The following is a 26,272-nucleotide window of genomic DNA, read 5'->3' as shown; positions in this document are numbered from 1 at the left end:
TCCCGGGCTCAACGGTATTATGGGTGCAATGACACTTTTTCCCCTTCATGGCCACGTTGAAGCCATTGATACCCTCCCTGGGCCATAATCAATACAATATAGTGGCTGACCATCATCTCCAGTCACCCAACTATTATTTTAATCCCGACTTCTATTCCCTAGGCCTTCTGTTGTGGCCCTCTATGCTAGTATATCAGCACTATTGGCCTTCCCCTTCTACCTTTGTGCTTCTTTCTTTGCCTCTTCTATTCCAGGAGACCGAATAAGGCTATTTGCATCTTTGACAGATAAAGGACCTCCTGATCGAACCTGGTGAGGGGGTTTTCGAGCCTAGAGATGCTCCTGGTTGGCAAGAATACGGGTAACATCTGCTTCACGATGAGCACTAAGTTCTGCATTGGTGCGACTACCCTGCCAAATACACTCAAAGCGAGCAGAAATTTTTGCAGTATTTGTACCGACTAAATTGCTATATTTATTAGCTGTATTAGCTTGTGTTTGAAGTACAGTAAGATCTTTCTGTGCCTTAGTAATGCTCCGCCGCATCTTGGTAACTGTTGTTTAGCACCTAGTTAAGCTTCTAGTTGAGCTTCTTGGCCCCAAATTGGTAGTTCTGTTGTCTTATTGGTGTTATAGACAACTAGGTCAAGAACTGGGGATTCAGCATCTTGAAGTGTCTGGAGAATAATATTAGGCTTTAATAAATCAATCCAGCAGTTTCTAAATACATGCCGTATGGTAAAACCTTTGAAGTCTGTATCCAAATGCTATGGATATCACGGAGAAAATCCGACTTTTCTTTAACAAAGCCACCCACTGTACAGTAGTATTATTAGCCCTCCGATAATAATGCTTATACGCCTGAAATGGATGTCTATCTAGAGGCTGAAGTAGATATGTAAAATCTGGTGGAAAGTACTGGGGAATAATATAATACTGGTGGCAAAATTGAGTAAAATCCTCTGTAAGATCGGATCGGTGGTTATCTACTAGGAGTTTGATAGTAGGATCCACGTTGAACACAATGCTTTGTCTGTTCATGGAAAAATTAAAGCTATTAATAGGTAATGTATTATTTTTCCAGCCATTTGCAGTTGGAGCAATATAATAATTGTCTGGAAGACTTGGCTAGTTTTTATGCTAATACTCTATATAGTACTGGCCCTTAAAGGGAAAGAATAGTGGTATTATCTAACCATTTACAGCAATATATTTATTTACTGTGATTAATTATTCTGGTCCTCCAGTTCCAACATACGCTGTTGTATGCTTGTTTTTTTGTAATAGCTTTTTAAAAATTTCCCTGCCCAGCTGGAAGCTAGATTTATTAAAATTATAGATATTTCCGGGTCTAATATGATGGCACATTTCCAATCAGTTAAACCGGGTTAAAAGAGTAGATATATTCTCTGCCACTATTCTTTACTTCTCCTTTGGCTTTTGTTTTATAAATTTGTGGAGTTCTGAAGGCGTTTAATAAAGCTGTAGACCCAGTTTTTCCAACTTGTTGATCTTTACCATTGCGCGCCAGCATCTTATTGTACAGCTTTAATTATCACAGATGTTGGTGGAGCACATGCATTATTAAAAAAGGATTGCTATCTAATTAATACCTGTTCTTGAGTATTATCTAGGGCTTTATTAGTAGCAGGCGTGTCGAGCGAGATTTACAGCCATGAACACGTCCACATAGCCGCCTATAAGGAATATCAAATTCCCAGACAGCTTCATCTGTAGTTCATTTCAATACTGCCTGCTCGGGTTGAAAAGTCCAAAAATGAGACAGACTTCTGGCATTTTTCGAAAATGCGATATTTCTTGGCTAGCTGATTTAAATGCATACTCAGCTGGACAAGGATTCAATTGAATTGCACCAATCACTCAGTATGCAGATCTCCGCAGATTCGGAAGTACCGACACCAGAGTAAGCTGACACAACCCTGGCCTTGGTGTTGAGGTTAAAACACGCAAGTCATCAGGCATGTAATCACAGCTGAGGTGACACCTGCATTTCGACTTGCATAGTGACGAACACTGGATCCACCGCGTCGATATTGCAACTTATTTTCTCGAGGCCGTACTTTGTATGCGTTCGGGAAACCGGAGGAGTTGTGCCAATATAAGCTTCGGCATAGTTAATCAAATAATTTAGTTTATAATAACACTAATGCTTCATTCACCACTGAGAACAGTATTTATATTGCCTCAGCATCATCTCCTTGTTAACCCATTAAACTTCAGTGCCTTCTTATCTGTCTTTGTCTTAATTAGGCTGTATAAATGATCGCCATGAGACATCTGATCACAGCCCGGCTAATCGGTATATTCTCCTTCTATGTTCCTTCTATATAAATAGTAACCAAGTACAGGCCTCTGCCTCATACTCTGCAGCCCCGTCCTCGCGCTGACCCCAGATATTCGTGCGGACAGCAACCGAGACGGCGCTGTCGATATCAAAGACGACACTGATCTTGCAGACAAGTTAGAATGGTCCGACACCAAAGGGGCCATCTTCCTGGCAAACATTGGCGATACCGACCGTCGATGCTCGAAACTCGCTCTTGCAGGAGAGCCCTGGTCTGATGAGGCACTTGCGGCATGTCACGATGCGTCAGACGATATTCAACGCTCTCCTCAATACCTGGCTCCCCTGCGAACCGTTCCTCTGCCTGGTCTGGATGAGGAGGCGTTCGCAATGATCCTAGTGGAAGAGGAAATTGCCCGCCAGAATGTGCGTATCTTTCGTAAGGAAGATCAGTCTTGGACTATCACCCCCAATGACCACCGGTTTACCAAGGAGGAGCTCGAAAAAGGCCTGGTGCTGGGTATCGATGCTCGCGATACCCGTCGGCCTGGTGGGTGGAATGGAACAGTCCAGGTTAAATTCTTCGTGCAGAACGGCAAGTCGCCCGTCTCGGACATGGTGCATCTGCGTGTCGCTCCCATCTTGACTCACCACCATCTGCAACCGATGGTCAAGTTCTTGTCCACAGCTGGGAACGAATCTGACAGTCCTGCTCAGTATAAGTTCGTGCATGATGTCAAAGAAGCATTGAAGACAGCCGGGGTCCCCCAGTCCATTTTTCTCTTTGATCATTCGGACGATATTTGGGCTCAAGACTTTCTCGAGCCGGGATATGCAAGCATGCCGGGTCCGGACGGGCCCAGGATCCTTCGCGTCATGATCCGCTCGTCGCAAGGATCCCGCGTCGCTGGACGGCAGGTGTTCGAATACATGAGAGACACCGGACGAGGCGCGGTTTACAGTACCGGTGGAATGAGATATGAAATCAACTCGATGGGGAATCTCGAAACTATACCCCCCTATGAGTCATACACAGCAGGACGGATTATCGAAGGCTCACATGGAGATCGTACTCCACATGTTCTCGAGTACATGCGTGCCCAGGAGTTCCAAAACCCCCTTGCGCTAGATACGGATTGGCTTGCTGTCGGGCATGTGGATGAATTTGTCCAATTTCTTCCCTCCAAAACCACTCCCCGGGGATGGGTGATGGCTATCGCAGATCCCGTGGCGGGAATTGAGATCCTCAAACAAGCCGTGAACGATGGCCATGGTGATAGTCCAGCGTTTTCTCGTCCCTCCGGCGGGCCCCCTAATGTGACTATCAAAGAATTGCTTGCACGTCCTGGCCTTCTGCAGAACAATACCAAGTTTGCTGAAAACATCAAAAGGAATAGAGAACTTTTGATCAAAGAGATTGGACTTGCAAAAGAAGAGATCCATGATATCCCTCTTATCTTTGAAACCGGGGTCTGTTGGGAGGGAGATGAGGGAAACCCTCCAGAGAAAAATTGCAGTCCTAACCATGGAGCTGCCCTGTACCCTGGGGTCATAAATGGCGTTGTGCTAAGCGACACGCAGTACCTAGCTCCCAATCCATGGGGTCCCGTGATTGACGGAAGAGACATTTTGGTTGAGGCCACAAACAGGGTCTATGGAGAGATTGGTTTGAAGGTCACGTATATTGATGATTGGGAGTCGCATCATATAGGAGGAGGAGAGGTTCATTGCGGGTCCAACACTATCCGCAAGGTGACTTCTCCATGGTGGAATCCGCCGCAAACCACTGAATACTGGAATTTCCGTGATGAGCTCTGAGCTTCTCATGGTCGCACTCAACACCCCCCAACACTATACTGAGGGTAGATAACGTCGATCCTGGATTTTCTATTAGTTGATGCTTATTCCCGTCATATCTTCTACTAGTATGTCAAGTACTGTTTCCCCTTTTTGAATACCACGTCTTTCAGTCGGCCTCGCTTTTCATACTACTTGCATAGTCCTTCTGCCTCCTCTTTTCTCACAGACATACTCGAGTGTCTGCATTGTAGCAGCTATGCTCCCTGGCACGATGCCACACGCCCGTCTGGGACTCCACAGAAGTTAGGCTCGAAGAAATCAAGAATATTGTTTGATAGCCGGCAAGGCCTTGTTCGATATTCCATTCATCGGGCTGATTGATATTATCTAAGGCCTCCGTACTTGTCGGGTTTATATCGTTTGTTATCAGCCACTATCATTGTCTAGAGTGATTGTGTACCGCTGATTATTGGTCCTGTATGTTTCACTCCTTGCACGACATGCGTGTCATCGTGACCTTTGGAGATAACTTTTACGGAGAACTGAAGGTGAATGAATCATTGACTATATGCATGATTTTTGGACCGAGGGTATTTGGAGAGCAGTTATGAGGCTATACTTGCATGACTGGTTGGTAGAGTCTGCGTCTGATGGCATCTCTGAGTGGATCTCTATATAGTATTATCGGATTGTAGTACAGGAATGCTGTCAGTGTTTTGAAGTATATAGAAGGTATGATTACAACTCTAGATGGCTTATTGAGTTGATGGCGTTATCTATGACTAGTCTTTATACATAATATCATCTGTATATCCGATCTGGTTCATACTATTGACTACAAATACATATTCTATAGATAATATACCAGGTACTTGTTAGACGCCATAACTAATCAATTCATGGAACAGTCCAAATCCTAAAACAAAAAATCTAAACAATAGGTAAACCCTCCATCCCCACGGACCTCACTACCTTAATCTGCATCCCAGGCTTCACCTCTCCTCCTCGTTTAACCGTCCCCATAACCCCCGCCAACCTCTTCACCACCTTCTTATTCTGATCCCTCACCAAGAAATGCTCCCTCAATCCAGCCCGACACCGATCAATCCCCGGTCCGGGATCCCTCACTCCCGTTAACACCACGACTGCTCCATCACCGAAATGCAGCTCCGTCCCGCAAGGAAGACCGCCCAGATCGATCCCCTCCGTCGTCACGTTTTCGCCGATCTCCCCAGCCTTAACGGGTGCGGAAGCCTCGAGTTTTGCGGATACTTGGCGTAGGCTCTCCATCGGGACGAGGTGCACCTGGCGGAGATTTTTTCCTGAGTGGCAGTCGCCAGAGACACCTAGATCTTGGACTAGGGTTATAGAGGGAACCGGGGATTTGGACATGGTGTGTGAAGAGGATTTGGATACAGAGAGGACGTGAGGAGTTGTGGTTGTGGTTGTGGTAGTTACTGTTGTGGTGGACATTCTGTGTGATATTATAATATGATGATGATGATGATGATGATGATTATTATTATTATGATGTTGAAGATTGTGACCAAGAAGACGAAGATGTATCAGGGATAGAGATATAGACACAACCCCGCTTTGCCAACACATCAGGTCACGGACCTCAGGGATCAAGGAAGATCATCAAGAGGATGTATCACTGCAGCTACGGCGTGGAAAGGACTGATATGCGTGTCTGATTGGAGCGTGCTCAGTCTAAGCGTTGTTGAGGTATATCTCTTTTGGAATGCATGATTTATACAGTTAGACAAAGAGGGGTTAACAGGAAAGTATCTCCTGGTCTATAAATCTAGGTGATACCAGGACTTATCCCATGGCGATATATAAAAGCAATCTAGCAATATAGATACTATCAGTGTTCACACACTGAAGTCACATATGGAGCAATTAGTCCCAGAATAACAGACTGGATTACAGAATGTGTAAATGACAGAATATAAATATACTGAAAGAAAGTAATGTAGTACTAACCCTATAGGGTCGAGCAAGCCACGTGGCTTATAATGTCTCAGAAATAGAACGGCAGAAGGCATCATGCTGCCCACTAGAGAGAGAATTAAACACATCCCTGCATAAAGAAGCTTATCTTCCTATCCTTGTCCATATTAACATCCCAGACAGTTCTATTCTGGCGTGTCCGAGTGGCCGGGTCATTAGGGTTAAGTATGCAGTCAACTAGGGCATTCCCTACACACTCCACGTGTTTGATAAATCTTAACTGAATGCATAATAAGTTATATCATGCCAATTGTTCCATGCCATTGATCTGACCTCCGAGATTAATTTATCCTGAAATTGTACTTGTTCCCTTCCTACTAGATGTCCTGCAGCTTATCAGTGTTGCCATGGTATCTCAATGCTCATATAAGTATTTCCTCCCAGGAGTATTCGAACAAGATCAGCAGCAATTAATCCCTGATCATATCCTTTGTCTTATACTGCGCCTTAGGGATAAACACTCCTTAACTAATGGGGTTTACGAGCCATCGAAATTTGTAGGCCTCTGACTGACCAAGATGATAAATGCGGAAGAGGAGGCAATTTCTGCGTTTGTTGTCAACCCGGGGTAGGTGCGTGCATGATATGCAGAAAGTCAAGCTAATTCTCGTCGCAAGTGATGTCGAACCGACATGGGAAACGAAGGGGGCCGGGTTTATGGCCTTCCCCAATCTGCCCTTGAAATTGATAAGTCTATGGCCCGTATTGTGGCCCGTATTGCGAAGTTGACTTACGATACGACGAAAGAGACGCATCGTGTGGGAAGCTCTGGAACTACCAGGGTATCCAGGAGGCTTGGTGTCCAGGAGGCTTGGTAGGCAGTTGATGTGCAAAGTGATTTGATTTCTGGAGTTGTTCGAATATGCTATTATGCTTATAAACCGAGTTTTATAGGTCACTATACAGTATTTAATACTTCATAGATATAGATACACTTAGTATTTGGTATTTGTGTAGTCTTGAATCTTAATTGTTATATAACGAGTACTTTTTATTCCCCCAAACATTGAGCGCCTTTATTAAGGCAACCGTAAGGCATCAATAAGGCATAAATAAGGCAGCAATAGAGCCAGTATGCGCTAAGCCAAACGAGGCTCCGCCTTCTGATTCTGCCAGGCTTATCGATAAAAAAACAAAGTTCGACTTTTGGTGGGGATTCATTTCTCTCTTCCCGGGCTCCCCTTTGAAGGTCTTTTGGTTTGCTGCATTATTTATATACATTATGGAGGGCTCAACTCTTCCAACGTCATTGAATACCGTGTTCGACGAGAACTCGCCACTATGGAAGCAATTCGAACCAGTTCATCTGAGAGACGCGGAGATACTACCAATCCTGCGGTTGCCTCTGGCGAAGACAGTCTTTGGACTCAATACGGCGGACGATGAGGCACTAGGCCGTGTATCTCGAGGGGAAATATCGTACTCTACCTTTCTGGTCGAAAAAGCGAAGGCAGTCTCCCAAACACAAGTAGACGGTCTGAGCTACGAACAACAGCGCTCGCAATTGTTCCACATCGGCCTAGCGGCTCTCTTCAGCTTCCTGCAGTCAAATGTTACTGGTCCTCCTCTGGAGTTCAACTCGGCAGAGGTCATTGTGCCTCCTAGCCTGCGGTCTGATGTAACGACTCTCAGGGCCGTCCGTGCCCATGTCATCCGGGAACTTTCTGTGGACGGGGAGTCGGCCTACAAGTTGACTCCCAATGTGGAATTATTTTCTGTTGCAAAGACCCTTCTAGTTGATGCGGATGTCTTGCTTGCAAACGGTCCCTTGATGGCTAGAACGGCAAGGATGCGCGTCAGATTTCTTCACCAAAAAATGCTTTCCGAGACCACCGGTACTCTGCAAGATGCAATCTACGCCGATCTAGAAGAGATCAGCAAAATAATACTTACCGGCTCATCTAATCCCCAAGAAATAGGGAGTTTCCTGTTGGAAAGGGCAACAATCCACACTCACCATGGATTTGATGCCAAGGCTAGGGCCGATCTGGAGCAGGCCGCTGCAAACCGTAACTTTGAATTTGCCTTGACAGGTAAATTGGGCAAAAGGACCAAGTTTCAGGACCGTGATATTAGTCAACTTGTCCTTTTAGCCAAGAGTGCTGATGATACGTCGAAGAGCACGGAAATCGAGGGTGATTCAAAACCTTCAGGTCCGAAGAATTTGGACCTCAATGACGATACCCTTCTCGAATCTATATCTTTCACCAAGCCTGATGGGCAACAGTCTCAGGGTAAGCCTGTGACTGTCCAGGATGAGTCAGCCCTTTCGCCAGCGTTGGCGTCTCTTGACCCCGGTAACCAGCCCATCCTGGATCCTATCGACTCCTCCATCCTCTTAGCCCTGGCTTCGGCAATAACCAATACGTCCCCCGAGAATGGGCTTACTCGGGAAGAAACCCATCCGTATGCTACACGCGTCCTCGAAGGTGGCAGCTCAAACTGGCAGATCTATACGCAAGCACTATTGGTACGGAGTCGCGTAGAAGGGTATAGGTCGAGAACGGTAGAACGGGCTGTGTTGCAGATGCAAGCTCTCGTTGATCAAGTGATTGCGGATACAGCCACCCTTGACTCTCAGGCCTCTACCTCCGTCGAAGAGCCGACTACATTCCTTCCAAGACCCGAACAATCCGAATCCGCATCCGCCGCGGAGAGACTAGAGTATATTTGGGTCCTGAGCTTCTCCACTCGCTGGGATCTTGAGGCTGAATTGGCATCCCGATGGGTTCAGCTGGGAGGATTGCGAACTGCGCTTGACATTTATGAGCGCCTGCAGATGTGGGCGGAGGCCGCCCTATGCTACGCTGCTACTGAAAAGGAAGAGAAGGCGAAATCCATCGTCCGTAGACAGCTCTACGAGCCTACAAGCAAAGACACCGAGGATGAGAACGAGAAATTTGAAGGGCCAGAACTGTCGCCCCTTCCGGCCGACGCTCCTCGGCTATTCTGTATCCTGGGTGATATCAATGCAGATCCAGCCATGTATGAACGTTCCTGGGAGGTCTCAAATCAGAGATACGCCCGGGCTCAGCGCTCTTTGGCCCGCCACTACCTCACCTTGAAGCCACCTGCCTTAGAAAAAGCGGAAGAGGCTTACCGCAAGAGTCTGCACATCAACCGTCTCAACCACAGTGCATGGTTCGCCTTGGGCTGTGTGCAGCTCGAGCTACAACGCTGGGATGATGCAATTGATTCCTTCACTCGGACTGTTCAACTCGAAGACACCGACGCTGAAGCCTGGAGTAATCTTGCCGCGGCCATACTACGATCACCCAAGCCCGATGAGAGCACGTCTACTGTCCGCACGCCCACAGAGCAGCGCCCAGACGAAGAAGCCGACCAAGAGGCCGAAAAAGTACGAGAAGATCCCTACAAGCACAAACGGGAAGCCCTCGCAGCTCTTCATCGCGCTGCCCAACTAAAACACACCGATGCTCGCATCTGGGACAATGTCCTCACCGTCGCGGCGTCGATTCCTCCACCATTCACACCATTCCGGGATGCTGTGACAGCGCAAAGAAGAGTCATCGAGCTCCTTGGTTCCAAAAAGGGCGAGAAATGCGTCGATCAACCGATCCTGGGCATGTTCATCGACCACCTTGTCACCGCCTACGACTACAACCAACTCCTGATCAATGTCAATGAAGGCAGCGATTCCGCCCCGGAATATGTCATCCGCAGCGGTACTATCCCCGGCCAAATCCTCTCCCTTCTTGATAACTGTGTCGTGCCGCTCATCACGCACTCCGCTCCTCTGTGGCTCCTCGTTGCCCGCGTTGAGGAGTTCCGCGAACAGCCACTCAAGGCCTTTGAGGCGCACGAGAAAGCGTGGCGAGCTACCGTCGCCTCCTGTACACAGGGTGCCTTCCAGATGGGAGACGAGAAGAAGTGGATGGAAGTCGTGCGTTCTACGGAGCGATTGGTCCGTAATGGGTATGCTAAGTACGGGCCCATGGATAAAGAAGGCCAGCACAATGTGGATGAGCCTGAACTTGTCGCTAAGGATTGGAGATTCAAGGCCCGTAGCGCAGTTCGTGGAATTCTAGGCAAAGGAAAGGAATTCTGGGAAGATAGTGAGGGATGGAATCGTCTGAAGGAGTTGCAGAGTGAAGTTGGGAGTATATAATTCTACCTGTGCAAATGATGTCATGTCCCCCGCTCCCCTTCTTATCCATATTGGTATTCCTATCATGCTCATGTCCGATACGCAATAGACGATAAAAAGCAAAGCAATTGACTTTTGACTCAAATTTACCGCCTCTATTTCCCTTCCAGCTTTCTTTTCACCATCCCACAAAAACTTTCAAACAGGACAGAATCTCTCCCTTTAAGCCATCGCACCAAGACCCTAACTCCCTCGTTTTCAATCCCCTCCTTCCTCACCTGCACTTTGAATCCAAGCGCGGCTTTACTCTCCTCGATTTCTACCTTGTTCGTGGACCCAGCGACGCTGTGCATCTTTCTGCGCGCCTGACGCGACCAGACATTTTCCATGGCGAAACCCACGCCCGTAGCTAGATTCTTCCGCCACAGCCACTGGACATTAAGCGATGAAAGCTCCGCGTCGAGCTTCTCACTTACGACGTCGATGGACCCATTGGGGATATCAAATGTGTATTCAGCGGGGAACGGAAGAAGGTGTTTTGGGAAGTTGGAGATGGTTCGCGCAACACTCTGTAGTAATCAGTATACCGAATGAATCTGGCTACCATCGGTTGAGATATGGAATTGGAAAAGTCATACCACAGTCGGGCGAAGATCAGACCACGACCAGGCTATCGCCCATCTTTTCGTCTTGCTTCCTTGGACGAATTCCGTCACGGCGTAATTGCGGTTCCCGCATTCGATCAGTTTCTCCACAAGAACAGATACGCTGCTCAGCCTTCCCAGCATGGACGTGTACCAGATGACTTGTTTACGGAGTTGTAGACTCTCCTCGATCATCGCGGACACGAAGGTGATTTCCCCTCCATGTGTGACCATTTCTACTTCTGCTCCTGTGCATGCCTATCCTTGTTTAGATGTGCTGGTTGGTTTGGTTGCTGGGATGCGACTTACTGAAAACGGTGGCCTCTCTTTGGCTTCGGCGGAAGCTACCATTTCCTCGCGTGAGGTGTAGAATGGCGGGTTGCACATTGTGTAATCGAGGCTGTATGCAGACAGGTTAGCGTCTGCGCCGTTGGTGGTACAGATTCACGAACTAATCTACCCCCAGTTTAGTGTGTAATGGGATGAGTCCATCGCTGGGTTCTGTTTTGACAATTCGGATCCGTGACTCGAGACCATTTCTGGAAACCGTTTCTTGAGAGGTTCGGATGTTGTCTTTGTCTATGTCTAGTGGCGATTTGAGTAGGGGTTCATGCACGTGTCAAGAGGTTTGTCGTACCTGTTGCTACGAATTTCCATTGTGGGCGTGTAGCGCAGCCGAGCAGTGGGTATATGCTGCAGCATCCTGTTCCTCTGCAGGAGTGAGATTATGTCTAATAATCAGATCGGGTGGAGTACATGTCAAGTCCCACAACGTTTCGGTCCGGGTCATAGTCATCTCGATATTCTTCTCCCGTTGTGTCTAGGAGATCTTGAATCCATAGAATATAGTTCAACCTGGCATGGTCAGATCACATCGTGGATAATAAATTTCAACACACCTATTCGGCACCTGCATATCCCTTGTTAGACAGGACAGACACATCGGCAATCAGCACATACCGGCGGACACAGTCGGTTTTCCGGGATATCGACAGTCAGATCAAAATCTCGCCGCAAGAGACTCTTGGTCAATTGTCTATAGAATGAGTCACGCGACAATCAAGGATCTCGTCTGCTTTGTGAGTCCTACCGAACCGCATTTGGGTCGCTGAAGTCTAGCTGGCCATTTGATTTCAAGCTACAAAATGCCAGTGTCAGCTGTCTTCGTAGCGACTAACAGTTCAAATTGGCTCACTATTTAGCAAAATCAGGTGAGTGCCGAGCTAGAGTCGCAAAATCGACGTCATCTTTGTAGATATTTCGAGATGCCCGCATCGTGGACTAGACTGTCAGAGCCGAGATCCGTCTTGTGCCAAACAAAAAGACGCAGATTGATTGGGAGTGGGGTATTCGGGATGTATGCCCCAGAAAAGACTCACCTACCAATGTCAATCCAGATATGCTTTGTTCCGAAAAACGCAGAGAATTAGCATCAGATCTCGCCAGAACCTAACTGTCTGCCGGGCACGCGGTTTCAGGCCTTAGGCGCGGATGATGTCATGCACGATCGACCACGCGTTTCCCTCGCTCGGTTTCCGAGTCGTCTCTTCCCCCCAAACACATGCTGGAGTCACTCGTTAGATCATCCCCGCGCATTTTCTATTGACAAATCATCAACCGGCCGGATATTGAGTCCCATCATGGATAAATTCAAGGACAAAATTGGTCAACTCGAAGAGCAATTCAAAGGTCAATTATGCCCCCCCAAAAAGTCTGCGGAAAAACTAACCAGATCAATGTGGATAGAAACAAACATAAAGGAAGAAGCCCATCATTTCAAGAGTAAAGTGGGCAAATTCTTCAACATTGTCAACCCCAATCATCGCCACGACGAAGAGCACGAGCAAGAAACCGATCGGAAGAGGACAGCCATTGCCGAGTCCAATCGCTTCGGATCCTTTGCGCCAATTCGAGAGAACAATCGCGTGAAGTGGTATGTCGATGCGTTAGACTATCTGTGGGCTGTTTCAGTTGCCCTCGAGCAGGCCAAGGAAGTCATCTATATTGAAGACTGGTGGCTATCTCCGGAATTGTTCCTTCGGAGACCTCCATTCTTGGCGCAGGAATGGCGACTCGACCAGGTCCTCAAGCGTCGGGCTGAGGCAGGCGTGAAAATCTATGTGATTGTATACAAGGAAGTTAGTGGGCAAGTTCTTTGTCGGCATTGGGCAGTCGCTGATAGACTTAGGTTAACCAAGCACTGACTTGCAACTCCGCCCACACCAAGCATGCGCTGCGCAAGCTTTGTCCAGAAGGGTCCCCAGGCCATGGCAATATCAAGATTTTGCGTCATCCAGATCACAATATCTTTGAGAACGCGGCCGACATAACATTGTACTGGGTATGACATACTGACCTGTGGTCTCTGTTCCTTGTCTAATGATGAGTAGGCACATCATGAGAAATTCATTGTCATCGACTACGCACTGGCGTTCATCGGGGGAATTGATCTTTGTTTTGGTAGATGGGATGCGAACCAGCATCCGCTGGCGGACGTCCATCCGTCAAACTTCAAGGACGAGGTCTTTCCGGGGCAGGAGTTCAACAACAACCGGATCATGGACTTCCAGAGTGTGATTGACTGGCAGGCCAATGAGATCAGTAAGGTGGAGTATGGTCGGATGCCGTGGCACGACGTTGCCATGAGTGTTATTGGAGGCTGTGTGTATGACATTGCGGAGCATTTCGTGCTTCGGTGGAACTTCATTAAGCGTGATAAGTACAAACGAGACAAGAGTGTTGATTGGCTCATGCTTGAGGGTCGCACTGACGAGGACGAGGATCTCGTCGCAGTCCAGCGTCCAAAGTATCCTTGTGGGGATTACGTGCAACATCCCTACTCGCCTCTGAGCACCAAACCACTCGGAGACCAAGGCACCGCGCGGGCACAGATTATACGCAGTAGCGCTGATTGGAGCAGCGGGATCCTGACGGAGCACAGTATCCAAAACGCGTACAAGGAGGTCATCAGCAAGGCAGAACACTATGTCTACATCGAGAACCAGTTCTTCAGTAAGCCGTGTCTAGTCGCGGTTGTGTCAACACGCTAACCTTTCTAGTCACGGCTACTGGCGACAAGCAAGCCCCAATTCTCAATACAATTGGGCGATCTATTGTCGATGCCTGTGTGAGGGCCGGTAAGGCTGGTCGCAAATTCCGTGTCATCATTGTGATACCCGCCATTCCTGGGTTTGCAGGGGATCTTCGGGGGAGCGCAGCGACTGGCACGCGAGCCATCATGGACTACCAATACAAGTCGATCAATCGCGGTGAGCATTCAATTTGTGGCCAGATTGCTGCTCAGGGAGTGGATCCTAAAGGTGAGTTTTGCTACGACATTTCCGGTAATTTTCCTTCGCTAAGATTGTAAAAGAACACATCTTTGTTTTCGCCTTACGTGCATATGATCGAATCAATAAGACCCCGGCTCTGGAGGAGCTGGAAAAAGAGGCCGGAGTGACGTACCATGATATTCAGCGTGGTATAGCTGAGTCCATCATGAGTGATAGCGTTCATCCTGCTATTGGCAAAGAAGGTGACAAGGGTGAGGTAGGTTATGACAATGCACAACAGGAGAGGGAAGACCGGATTGCGAAGTTGCGCAAGTACGAGGAAAAGAGCAAGAATCAAAATGCTGCCCGTGGATACACTAGCAAGGACAGCGTTTCGCACACCGTGATGCTCAACGGAGGCAAAATGTCTGACGAGCCTTGGGAGGGTGACCCCGAGGCCGAAAAGGATAACTTCGTCCAGGAAGAACTCTACGTCCATGGCAAGGTGTGTATTGTGGATGACAGAATTGTTATCTGCGGTAGTGCAAACATCAACGATCGGGTAGGTTTTCCCCCTCCTTTCCGGGCTGGTCGTATCAGGCTAACGACGACAGTCACAACTTGGATATCATGACAGCGAACTGGCCATTGTTGTGGAAGACCAAGACTTTATTGACAGCAATATGGACGGTCAGCCTTTCAAGGCCGCCCGTGTGGCCGCTACGCTGCGACGGCAACTGTGGAGGGAACACCTAGGCCTGCTTCCAGCACAGAAATATGATGCCTCCCAACATCCCAATGCCCAGCCTCCTACTGTATGTATGAACGAGGTCCTCGAGGGACCCGAAAACGACTTCGTTGCGGACCCTCTAAGCGAATCCGTGTGGAAGACGTGGACAGAGCAGGCCACTGTCAACACGGAAATGTATCGCGTTCTCTTCCGTGCGGACCCCGACGACAACATTAAAACCTTTGAGGATTACGATACCTTCCGGCCTCGAGCGGGCAAGCAGGGTCATCTATTTGACCCCTACCAGCCGGTCAAGGATGTACGGGAAAAGTTGGACAAGATCAAGGGTCATTTGATTTGGTTGCCTTTGGACTTTTTGAAAGATGCAGAAATGGCTGAGCCGGGACTGGCTGTGAACCATATCACCGAGGTAAGAAATGAAACCAATAATGCTGTGCTTTGGTTAGCAGACCGACTGACTGGCCACAGAGTATCTACACCTGACTGTATTTATTTATTGCCTTTCTGTTGTTTATATTTATATTTTGGTAGATTTGGACTATGTGTGGAACTTGGGTTGCCTGACTTGGACTGTCATAGGCACCTGAAGCGGGCAAATGAAAAGTCCGTATATTCAGAAATTTTTTAATAATTTTCTCTCCCAACCGCAAGTAGCCTCCAACCTGTCCGCGGAACCCGAACCATGAGACAAAAGGGCCAAATCCGGAGCAGAAGTGCAGCTAAGCTTTCCCCTGGTCAAATCGGGGTCTGGAAGGGGTTTAGTCCAATTTAGTTCCATGGTCCCGAATCCAGATCAGATATTATATATACCATTGGACTCGGAAATTTTTCTCTTCAACATCTCATGGCGGTTTCCAAAATGACAGGGGACCCAGAGTCCCCGTCTGTGGGTCATGAATCCGAGTACCCAGACGGGGGCTGGCGTGCATGGAGTGTGGTGCTGGGTTCTTGGTGTGCCATGGTGCCATCGTTCGGACTGCTAAATACTATTGGAGTCCTCGAAGCATGGTTGGCAAATGATCAGTTGAAAGACTACTCGAAGGCGTCAATTGGTTGGATCTTTAGTTTATACTCCTTTTTCCTCTACTTTGGGAGCGTCCAGGTCGGTATGTAGTTCTCATCCCTCGATTCTCATGCATGTGCATTAAGTTGATAATCACAGGGCCTATCTTTGACGCATATGGGGTGAAGCCCTTACTTATACCTGGATGTATAGGGCTCATAGGTTCGATCATGGTACTGAGCGTGGCGAAAGGTATGTTCCTCTTATCTTAAATCCAATCTGGCCAACCATATCCTTACACTACCAGAATACTACCAATTCATGCTCGGATTCAGCGTCCTCGGGGGCATCTCCTCGTCCATGGTTTTCACCCCCAGCGTCGCCTGTCTCACCCACTGGTTCCTGCGACGCCGTGCGCTAGCCACCGGCATCGCTGCAACGGCTGGTGGATTTGGTGGCATCATCTTCCCCATCATCATCTACAACCTCGCCGAAACCGTCGGATTCCCATGGGCAATCCGCATTCTCGGCTTCATCTGTGCTGCGTTCTGCATCCTGTGCATTCTCTTCCTTAAAACGCGACTTCCACCGTCCACCAATGCCAACAACAACGGGAGGATCGACATTCGCTCGCTGCGGGAAGTCCCCTTCACCTTCCTCACCATCGCCATCATCTTTATCGACTTTGCCCTTCTCATCCCCCTTACTTATCTTCCATCTTACGCAGAAGCACAGGGCATGTCCCCTTCCCTCTCGTACCAACTCGCGTCCATCCTCAACGCCGCTTCCATCTTCGGCCGCGCCGTCCCAGGCTACTTAGCCGACCGTTTTGGTCGCTTCAACGTCATGATCATAACGACGTTTGTCTGCGCCCTGATCACCCTCGCATTATGGATGCCCGCCGCCTCAAACCATCCCGCCATCATCGCCTACGCCATCCTCTTCGGCTTCTGGAGCGGCTCCGCCATCAGCCTGGCCCCCGTCTGCGTCGCCCAAATCTCGGAAACCTCCGAGTATGGCCGTCGCTACGGGACAGTCTACACATTCGTCAGCGTGGGTGCGCTCGTCGCCATCCCGATCGCTGGCGAGATCCTCTCCGCAAACAGTCGGCCCCATCACGAAATATACCTCGGATTGATCGGGTTCTGTGGTGGGGTGTATTTTCTCGCGGGGGTGTTCTTCACCCTGTCCAGATGGAAATGTACCGGTTCATTGGTGGGGATGTTTTAATTTAAGCACAGACAGGAAGACAGGAATGGTTTGGCGGTGTCCTTAGTCGGTATGCAACCGTTTCCTAGAAAGTTTGGGATACATTTTCCTGTCTATCTAACCAGTAAATTCCCAGTCGATACAGCCTGGAAGCATCATCTTAGGAATTCACTGTGCCATTTCCTCTGAATAATGAACACGTTTTTATACTTTAGGCTTTAATAGAAATAATGACACGATCCTAGGGAGGACCTAGAAGCTTTAAGACTATCCTGAGGAAGTTCAATATTTCAAGGATTAACACATCACAACCTGAACAGACTAGTCAACAGAATTAGATCTCGAAAGGGACTGACATACTACCATTTGTTACAGTCAAAGCCCTAGTAAGATGTCTAATTCACCATAACATCCCTCGTAGAAGTAATAAAAAAATAGTGAAATAGGCATACATAAGTTAACTAAATAAAGTAGTGAAGCTAATATGTAGCTTATCATATAGTTGTCAGAAGTTTTACTGATCCTGAACAATGGGACCACCATGCTTCCTCTTCTCACTTTTCTTCACAGCACGCCCATACCCCCAAGTCACTCATCTTCTCGTATAATCCTTCAACTTAAAATCTTAATTTCTCTATCCTGATCCTATTTACAATCTCTATCAATATTTCCGAACATATTCCTGGCCAACTAGGGCTGTAACTTTTTAATCCGGAGGAGTTTTATTAGTATCTGAGCTCCAAGGTCATTGAGATAGGACAAGAGTTAGCGAGTTAGCTATCCCAAGTCTGAGAGTTGAGCAGCTTTTCGCTCTCTTGTCTCGACTTTCCTCAAGTTAGCTACTTTCGATGATCTAGAAGCCAGAAGAAGATTATGATATTGCGAACAAAAAAATTCTGTTTTTTTAGTATTTCCTTCCCGTTTGGAATGTCTTTCATATCTCGGGTATTAATAGTTTATCTAATATTGATTCAAAATTGAAAGCATGTGGTAGATACTTGCACCCAATCCATGCAAGGACCCAATTGCAAATCAGGTCGCTGAATGACCACGACGAATCTATTGTTATTGGGAATAGTAACCTTTAAAGCATCTTAAAAGATTACCTTCAAAGAGACTACTATCGCTGCCATCACGGGTCGCTATGCTATCAAAATAGTACTCTAGTAAAAAATTCTGTATTTTATACAATTCACTTTATCTACTATGAGGTTAACAGGATACTAGCTCCTGGGGACGTAGTTTTATTTCCTATAATTAAGATCGACTTAGCTGGAGAGACACAGCCCTGTGAGCCTTCTTAAACGGCCGCCGGGGGGGGGGGGGTTTACAATCAAGAAACTTGGATGTCTGTCCCCTCTTGTTCCGAGTCCAGTAGATGCTCTGGTCCCTACTGCATGAGGACAAGACTGAGCGTAGCAAAATGCTTATGGCACAGCACCGACTCGTGAGGTGCAATCAATCAGAGTCTTTGGCTCGGACTCCTGTCCACTTCGACTTTCCACCTACATTCGCTGCCCAGTCAAGGAATACATTTCAACCCAGCACCTATAGAAACCTCGATATGGCAGAGCTGACGGTAGAACATGTGTCCAGTTTTATTGCCGCGAGTGTCCTTACTTGTATGCCCCTAGATACGACCTCAGTGTACAAACTCTCACATGTGTGATATAGCCCGCTTACTTCTCCCCACAATGAGTACTCTGATACCAGTGGGCCTCCTCAAGGATAATAATTCAGCGACTACATGGTATTGGGACCCCGCAGAAAAACAAAATATAACAATACACTCTTACTGAACATGTTGCGAAAAGGACGGTAGGTGCACGTTCCCTTGAATCGTCTCTATTAACACGCATCCTGCGCAGCAATTCGAACTCTTCAGTCGGAGTCAACCGTGCGGTTAACATAGAAAGCTGGACGCGCCTTATCATCGCCGGGCTAGTCTCTATCGCAGGAATCGTCGTTCCCCTACGCATTGACTCTAGTGCCCTATGCATATACCCCGATCCATCCCCGATGGGATTTGGGACGCCCCCACGGAGTAACCTCAGCTATAACCAACTCTGTATCCAACAGTCTTGTCTCGGCTCGAACACCGTCATGCACGTCTGGCCGAATGGCACCGTAACTTTGCCGTATGGGAAGAATGCCACAATACCACAGAATCGAACGCGCACCTTTCAAAGCGGCCTGCAAACGATGGCCCTGACAGTGCCAAGCATCTGCGATATCCATGGCGGAATTACGAGTTAGCGTCGTTTTCGGACGTCAATAATGGTTCGCTGCAGCTGCAAGGCCCCAATGGACAACTAAAAATCATGGTTTTGAAGAATCGCATACAGGATGTAGAGGGACTGGCCTTCAAGATGAAGGACCCTGTTTGGGAGGGGGTTTAGGTTCCGGAAATGCAGCTTACCTTCTTCTACTCCTCAGCCATATGGAACGATCGGACGGAGGGTCTTCTCTTCGTGGAACCGCATAAAAATGCATCGACATGAATCTCACTCGATTTCCAATTGGTACACAATGAAGTTTCCAGCCCTGGGCCAACCAAGGTCGCCTCACCGATCGCGAGGGACTTGTCTACCTCGAACGTGGGCAACTAAACAATTACACGGTCTAGACGCAAGATAATGTTGAATTGCAAAACAAGGCATATAACTTACCGCGGCCTGGCTGACAAATGCAATGTCCGTTGTATAGTTTTAACGTCGCCAATCCTGTCAGCCACGGCTACTCCGAGAGCTTCACGTACGTGAATTCAAAAGACGGAAGACGCTTTCCCTTGTATAGCCATCGACCGAAGAGCTACAAGCAGTCTCCATTATGACGCATTGCATATGACCAGAGTGTTGGAGGACATGTTGTTGCCCAAGATAGACTATATATTGGCGGGCCCCTCCACTCTTCAGTATCCCAATCCGTTTAATACATTCCTGGACAATACCACTCTATTCAAGCGCGTCCGCCGCAAAAGCCGTGATCAAAAAGAGCGACCTTCTGTCTCAACAGCACTGACGGGTTCAACAGCTTGACCTAGCAGACAAGACATGCGATCGCAATGAGGACAAGCCGCTTTGGGGTGTCAAAAACACAAACTGCTTCTCTACAAAATCCAGCCGCTATAAAAATGGACAGAAAATAAAATGCCTTGAGAAATTCGGCATAATATACGTGCATGTACAGCGTTGTATCAATACAAATTGTAAGTCCCTATATAATCCCTTATGGCGTACGTACATACTTGTCCCTCTCCCTCTCCCTGGAACTGAGTCGGGAATGTACAATATGTCGATCTAAATCTATCTAAATCCTTTCTTATTTTCTATTTAATTTTACCTTCATTCCGGAATGTGTACCGTTACCAGTCATATTATACTCATTATATTATTATTATTATGTCGTCTAGTCTGGTATACCCTTCGGATTTATATTCCAGAAGTTGGATGTATGACTCCTAGAGATGCATATATAAAAGGGAGATATATATTTTTTGTACTCAGTGGAATTAAGCGTCACCACTGTTATTCCTTGCGGAAAGTCTATCATCTATCTATAGATATAATTTGCGAAAGGGATGAAAAACAAAAAAGGGAAACAAGCCGAGAACAGAGACAGAACACGAAGAGAAGAAAGAGACACAAAACAATACCCGAAATAAACAAATGCTTTTATGGCCTCAGACCGACACCAGCAATGCAATGCTTGCTCAAGAACAAACCAGCAACATTAAACTGCAAACAGACAGTCATGAATGGATGAGTAGGTTCGGCCGTGTCTCAGATTCATGAAGTTGTAAAAAGAAAAAGGAATTAGATGATGAGAAAGGTGAGTGTCAAGAGGGTCACTCTCTTCCGTCTTGCGTCTGCGCCTGCGTCTACGTCTTTTCTCCATCCGATTTGATCTCGGCCATTCCATCAGATATCTGACTCTCACTGCTATTGGCCCAACGCCCGTGGGAATGATACCCGACACAAATGATTGGTCCCAAAGGATGCAAGCAGGAGGGAGAAAATGTGAAGTGTCTCTCATCATGAGGGCGAGAGAACGCCCCTCGGACCTGAAAAGGAAAAAAGGAAGGTAGAACAGAAAAACAACAAAAAGAGGAGAAAATCGGGGCCAATTCTCCCTGTAGGTACCACGCAGGGATCTCGCCGTCGAAAAACGTTCATGGGAATTCCAGGAAATTAGAATCTAAGTGGGTGGGCATGAAGTCAGCGTCAAACATACTTTCTTTTCTTATTTTTTTTTTTTTTAACTCCATCTCAGTGGTTCCAGGATCGGAGTTCCACGACCCAGGTGAAAGTTGCACCAGAATCAAAAAAAGAATGCTGGCTAGCATTGATTTGGGATCGGTTTGCCTTGCATGGTACTGCACTTACCGGATCAGAAGACAGGCATGTAACCGGCACATTAGCCTTTAGCGGTGTGGCAGGAGTTGCACCGACAGTGGCCACAGATCTTGCACCTCCAGATAGCCACAAATGGCCCCGAATTGCAGTCCGAGCAGCGCCAGGTAAGGATATTGCCGTTGGTCGCCTGCACGATAGCAAAAACATGTCCCGAACACTGATTGGCCATTGTGGTTGTCTTGATTCTGTTAGCGTCCAGACGGTGAGGTTGAACGCACTGGAATCGAACGGCTTACATCAATCGGACAAGGTCGAGAAGCTTTTGACTAATTGCCACTGAACCGTGGATCAAGGAAACCTTCCAAAAAGGAAAAGAAAAGAGGGAACCAATGACTATTTTCTAAAGACCTCGGAAAGATGACCGTTGGATGGCCGTAGAGGATCGCGACAGCGCAAGGGTAAAGTGAAACAACGACACAACGCGACTCAGATAAAGCCCTCGATCAGTTCTAGAGGAATGAAGGACAGAGCACAGGGAGACCAGATGGAATGAAGATGTTGGTAGAGAGGAATAGAAGAGGCGATGCTGATGAAGAGAGAAGACAAGAGGGATGAAGCTCCATAGTATATATAGCGTCGACTTTCAATTAGGGCCAGGACATGAGGCATCTCCTATTGCGGTATCGATGGATACAGAGCTCTCGGAGTCACCGCCCAGCACAGGATATCCCAACCAGAGAGACGAGGTCCAGACCATGAAGCGCAAGCTGCATGGAATGGCTCTGTAGCAATGCAAGCACCCGATTATTGTCTAGAGAAGACTATTAGCGGAGTGGAGTTGAAGATTGTTGGGGATTCTACAGAAAAGAAAAAAGGAAAAAGAAAAGAAAAAGTCAACGAGGGATCGATAGGAAAAAAAAAAAAAAAAAAAAAAAAAAAAAAAAAAAAAAAGGGGAAGAAAAAAAAAAAAAAAAAAAAAAAAAAAAAAATTATAAATATATAAAATGGAGAAAAGAAAAGAAATAATCAAATCACAGGGACAAATAAACTGAAATAAAGATGTCAAAATCAAGGAACTCAATGCTAGCCTCAAATCGCCCGATTGGGTCCAATAATAAGGGTCGCTAGCATCCAGTAACCAATCCGCCGGAGAGCAGCCAAGAAAAGGCGCAAGGAAAATGATATATCGTCCAGTCAGTGAGCCACAGTGGATAATAACCTCACGTACCTCGAAACTAGTCAATCACGATGGGATAACTCATGCGACGGAAAGGATTGGACCCGCGAGGCTTACCTGAACGCTGGAAAAGTCAAAAGACCGGAATCCCCATTCCCCCCATCTAGATGCAGGGTAATTGATATCAGAGAACGAGATCTCAGATCAAAGCAAATCGGGCGGGCGTGATTGGAGATCGAGAGATTCCAGGACGCTGGGCGTTGGGAATTTGGCATGCAGATCCCCGGCTCCATAGAAGTATATTTGATTTTTATATGACCGGGTCCATACCACATCCTATATATTATTGTGGATTAGGTTCGTGTTGGTGATTGATATCGATCGATATAGATCATTTACCCTTCTTGGGACTGGCTGTAGATATAATATCCAAGATCGGCTTACGTATCCTTATTTCCTTTTTTAGGGGGAGAGGGGGGGAAGGAGCGGGTAAACGGTTCCTATTATTGATAGGATATTTTTATATTCATCTTCATGCACTCAATAGGGAATGGACTGGGGAGTCTCTTTTCGCTCCACTCTCTCAGGTAAAACCATCTGCGAGGCTAGACCAAAGCAGCATACATACATTCAACTCGTTCCCCAGTTTGTCGGGTGAACCCTCCCCTAGGGCCAACCTTCCGTCTTAAGCCCTTCTGTTTGCTGCCATCAACGAGCTGAACTGGCCCCTCCCTTCATGGTTAGGACTGGATCAACTGATCCACTTGTGAAGCAGGGGAGTCCCGACCGCACAGGATGTACTCTGTAACTGTGGCCCAGGAGGCAGAAGGGACCGATAGGCCATTGTCTCAACCTATACGGAGTACCACACACTCTCTGCTTAGATGGATGTCGATATGCCGCCAACCGGCTCCCAAGGGAAATCTTTGCCGGTCAACGAATAAACCACCTGTTCAAGGGTCAGCAAGGACTGCTCTCCTTCTCTCAGTCTCTCCCCTTGCTGATCTTAGCCGATTGCAGTGTGCATTTGCAGAGGATCCGCAGCTCTGCTAACCAGGTTCATCTGCAAAGAAACTTTTGCCAAAAAAAACTTCTGGGTCAACCAGCAAGTACCAACTTTAGTTCTGTCAGCTACTCGTCGGAAAGTACGACAGGTCCCGGTGAGAGGGGAACTGGGGCTTAGTATTTGACGCTAGACCGACTGTCTACTCCACCTAATTTCGGAGGATATCTTACTTCAGCTTTTTTTTTTCCTTTTTTTTTTTTTTTTTTATCTCTCTTTCTCTCTCTCTTTCTCACTCTCGTATCTTCTTAGCCTATCGCTTTTGCCGTCTCTCTATGTCCAATATTCAAAGTTTTTTCTCGGAAAAGTCAAAACCGTTCCAGTTCAATGCTGGAGCACAGGGTCGCTAGGGGTGAACCTCACTCCACCCAATCAACAACCTAACTCGTACTCTGAGTACACTAATATCCTCCCAGTAAGGTCGAAATCTAGTCGTACTTAAGTATGGCAACGCTAGAGGGTAGATCGAGGGTTTTCTAGCGAATCATGTTGATCCTCCCCCTGGCCTGACATCTTCGGGACACTTGCAGGCAGATGGAACTTAAAAAAAAAAAAAGAAATTGGTAGGGGCCCCTTTGGGATAGCCTGTCAAATAGCGGGACTAGACCAGCATGAGGTGCGCTTGATGAGGTGCACCAAGCGCCCCGAGCCCCAAATTCCAGGATGTCCAGCTCCCTGGGCCTTTTGAGACCTGTGCGACCCACTGTCCAGACAGACGCTATGACCATGACGATCCACATGGCAGTCTCGAGTTTGTAAACTGAAGAGGACCTTATATCCTAACAAACGGACCATGCAGGCGGGACAGATTGGTCGTATTCCAATCCACGGTCAACCTTGTCGGGATGCTGGAGCAGCTGGCCAACGAGGGCCTCGAATTGCGTGTTAGAATCACAAGGACGGGTCTAGTCCAACAGATATAGTACTTCGTTGGCTGACTTCCATCCCCGCTTGTTGTCTCCATCAGGAAATGACGACACTAACCTAGTTCGATCTCGCACTCTGGTAGGCGAATATCTTGATCTACCGGATGCCCTTCCCCGACCTAGTCCTGCCTCTGGTGGATTTGGCTCCCTCACTAGCCCGGCGCCAATGTCACTGCGTCTCCGCGGCGTTGGATTTTCCAAACCCTCTTTCCAGGCTCCGGAAATGCATGGTACTTTTGGTCTTTCTGACAGGTCTCTTCTGTCCCAAATCTGGCACATCGAATCCGTCTTTCTCGGTTTATCTGCCCCCACAGGACATCCGTTTATCTTCCTTGAGGCCGATTCGGTTTTGCCGAGCAGCTTCGAGCCTGAGCAACTGCATTTTCCACCGTGGTCCTGACAAGCGAGCTGTTCGATTTGGTCGCCAAGCCTTCTCACTCGGACACAGTTCATTACATATCTCACGTGTCAACTCGCTAGCATTAGGATGCCTTCCGATTTGGCATTAAATCAGTTTTGGGCCAGCAACGCCAACCTTTCACAATGCCCTCTGTTGTGCTCCGTCGCTGCAAGAGATGCACTGATGGGCCAACCAATCTTGCCGGCAATGTTTCCTCTATGTTGCGTTTCAACTTTCAAGCATACGCAGTTACGCACACCGCTACAGTGATCAACTAGAACGGTTTCTAGACGCATACCCGCCTGTTGTGCAACAGCAAACAGCTCGTCGAAAGTCGTACTGTGACATCCCTTTAACGGCAGCTGAGAACTTGAATTGTGGCAACCTGAGTCAGGTTACCGTCACATTCCCTGCGGATTGCCGGCAAATCGACCCGGGACTGGAGCCGAACTCATGTCAATCTTTCACCGGAAACATCTGTCAGTCTAGATGTTTGTCTACTGGCGTCGTCATCCATCTGGTGAAGATCTCAATCAAAAGCCTTCGTTCGAAATAAATAAAAAAGGAGCGGAAAAGGGGATACAGCGGTAGATGAGCGGTCAAAAAACCAAAATTGTTAATTGTATTCCAAGACACCAGTCTTACGAAAAACACATATGCAGCGACTAATCTAGATACGTAGAAATGTTCGAGATGTTCTCTTGCATCATTCCCACAGGCTTACGCCAGAGGTCCAGCCAAATGACACGGACCTCAAGAAATTGATGCCTTCGTTTCTCGTCAAGCCCGGGAGCCACCGAATTCTAGATGCCAAAAGGCAAATAGAAATAGGCAACTACCGAGGCAAGTTTTCTGATCTTCCAACGCTCCGTTAAGAACAATCCTGTGAACAAAGTCCAGAGATACAATATCTCCTTTCTAACAAGATGTTCCTGCAGTACCCATAGTGGACTGCATCGCTGGTGTTATAAATAATAGCCCATCATTTCCATAGCTGTTGTCATGGCAATGTATGTCAAATTGCCATGATTTCATATAAATGGTCAGGTGGAAGAGAAAATACCGTGAAGGGGTCATTGGTTATATCCAAAAAAAAAAAAAAAAAATAAAATAAAAATGAAATAAAAATGAAAAAATATAGAGGGCGATAAATCTTCATCAATAGAAGTCGACCTACTCCGTATGTTCAGTCTCATTTCACCTAGTAGGATATCTCAAAATCCACGCAGATCCGGAGTGAATT

The 26,272-nt window shown here is 47.3% G+C and overlaps 9 protein-coding genes across 9 annotated transcripts; 7 read left to right on the top strand and 2 right to left on the bottom strand.

The window, feature by feature from the left end:
• Positions 1–1,886: 1,886 nt before the first annotated feature.
• Positions 1,887–4,123, top strand: ATNIH1004_005603 (protein-arginine deiminase domain-containing protein; the record flags this gene model as incomplete). Its single annotated transcript, XM_033570257.1, has 2 exons — positions 1,887–1,924; positions 2,392–4,123. The coding sequence occupies 2 exons, from the start codon at positions 1,887–1,889 to the stop codon at positions 4,121–4,123; spliced, it is 1,770 nt and encodes a 589-aa protein (XP_033426289.1).
• A 912-nt stretch (positions 4,124–5,035) lies between these two features.
• ATNIH1004_005602 (MOSC domain-containing protein) lies at positions 5,036–5,497 on the bottom strand (the record flags this gene model as incomplete). The annotated part of the gene is made up of 1 exon (XM_033570256.1): positions 5,036–5,497. The coding sequence occupies one exon, from the start codon at positions 5,495–5,497 to the stop codon at positions 5,036–5,038; it is 462 nt and encodes a 153-aa protein (XP_033426288.1).
• Positions 5,498–6,753: 1,256 nt separating this feature from the next.
• Positions 6,754–6,959, top strand: ATNIH1004_005601 (uncharacterized protein; the record flags this gene model as incomplete). The annotated part of the gene is made up of 2 exons (XM_033570255.1): positions 6,754–6,903; positions 6,957–6,959. 2 exons carry the CDS (start codon positions 6,754–6,756, stop codon positions 6,957–6,959), a joined length of 153 nt encoding a protein of 50 aa, XP_033426287.1.
• Positions 6,960–7,343: 384 nt separating this feature from the next.
• Positions 7,344–10,250, top strand: ATNIH1004_005600 (tetratricopeptide repeat protein; the record flags this gene model as incomplete). The annotated part of the gene is made up of 1 exon (XM_033570254.1): positions 7,344–10,250. One exon carries the CDS (start codon positions 7,344–7,346, stop codon positions 10,248–10,250), a length of 2,907 nt encoding a protein of 968 aa, XP_033426286.1.
• Positions 10,251–10,384: 134 nt separating this feature from the next.
• ATNIH1004_005599 (DUF890 domain protein) lies at positions 10,385–12,148 on the bottom strand (the record flags this gene model as incomplete). The annotated part of the gene is made up of 7 exons (XM_033570253.1): positions 10,385–10,798; positions 10,868–11,131; positions 11,183–11,273; positions 11,511–11,584; positions 11,834–11,909; positions 11,964–12,011; positions 12,069–12,148. 7 exons carry the CDS (start codon positions 12,146–12,148, stop codon positions 10,385–10,387), a joined length of 1,047 nt encoding a protein of 348 aa, XP_033426285.1.
• Positions 12,149–12,513: 365 nt separating this feature from the next.
• Positions 12,514–15,379, top strand: pldA (putative phospholipase PldA; the record flags this gene model as incomplete). The annotated part of the gene is made up of 7 exons (XM_033570252.1): positions 12,514–13,011; positions 13,062–13,214; positions 13,264–13,885; positions 13,933–14,193; positions 14,247–14,707; positions 14,760–15,305; positions 15,365–15,379. 7 exons carry the CDS (start codon positions 12,514–12,516, stop codon positions 15,377–15,379), a joined length of 2,556 nt encoding a protein of 851 aa, XP_033426284.1.
• Positions 15,380–15,755: 376 nt separating this feature from the next.
• On the top strand, positions 15,756–17,129 carry ATNIH1004_005597 (uncharacterized protein; the record flags this gene model as incomplete). Its single annotated transcript, XM_033570251.1, has 3 exons — positions 15,756–16,002; positions 16,059–16,151; positions 16,207–17,129. 3 exons carry the CDS (start codon positions 15,756–15,758, stop codon positions 17,127–17,129), a joined length of 1,263 nt encoding a protein of 420 aa, XP_033426283.1.
• A 1,673-nt stretch (positions 17,130–18,802) lies between these two features.
• On the top strand, positions 18,803–19,364 carry ATNIH1004_005596 (uncharacterized protein; the record flags this gene model as incomplete). The annotated part of the gene is made up of 2 exons (XM_033570250.1): positions 18,803–18,858; positions 18,923–19,364. 2 exons carry the CDS (start codon positions 18,803–18,805, stop codon positions 19,362–19,364), a joined length of 498 nt encoding a protein of 165 aa, XP_033426282.1.
• A 5,002-nt stretch (positions 19,365–24,366) lies between these two features.
• On the top strand, positions 24,367–25,029 carry ATNIH1004_005595 (uncharacterized protein; the record flags this gene model as incomplete). The annotated part of the gene is made up of 3 exons (XM_033570249.1): positions 24,367–24,458; positions 24,503–24,585; positions 24,671–25,029. 3 exons carry the CDS (start codon positions 24,367–24,369, stop codon positions 25,027–25,029), a joined length of 534 nt encoding a protein of 177 aa, XP_033426281.1.
• Positions 25,030–26,272: the final 1,243 nt, after the last annotated feature.

Source organism: Aspergillus tanneri (assembly GCF_003426965.1).
Source record: "Aspergillus tanneri strain NIH1004 chromosome Unknown AapTan_4_pilon_pilon_pilon, whole genome shotgun sequence".
Lineage (NCBI taxonomy): Eukaryota > Fungi > Ascomycota > Eurotiomycetes > Eurotiales > Aspergillaceae > Aspergillus > Aspergillus tanneri.
The sequence above is the reverse complement of the archived record's forward strand: the minus strand, read 5'-3'. Positions and strand labels throughout refer to the sequence as shown.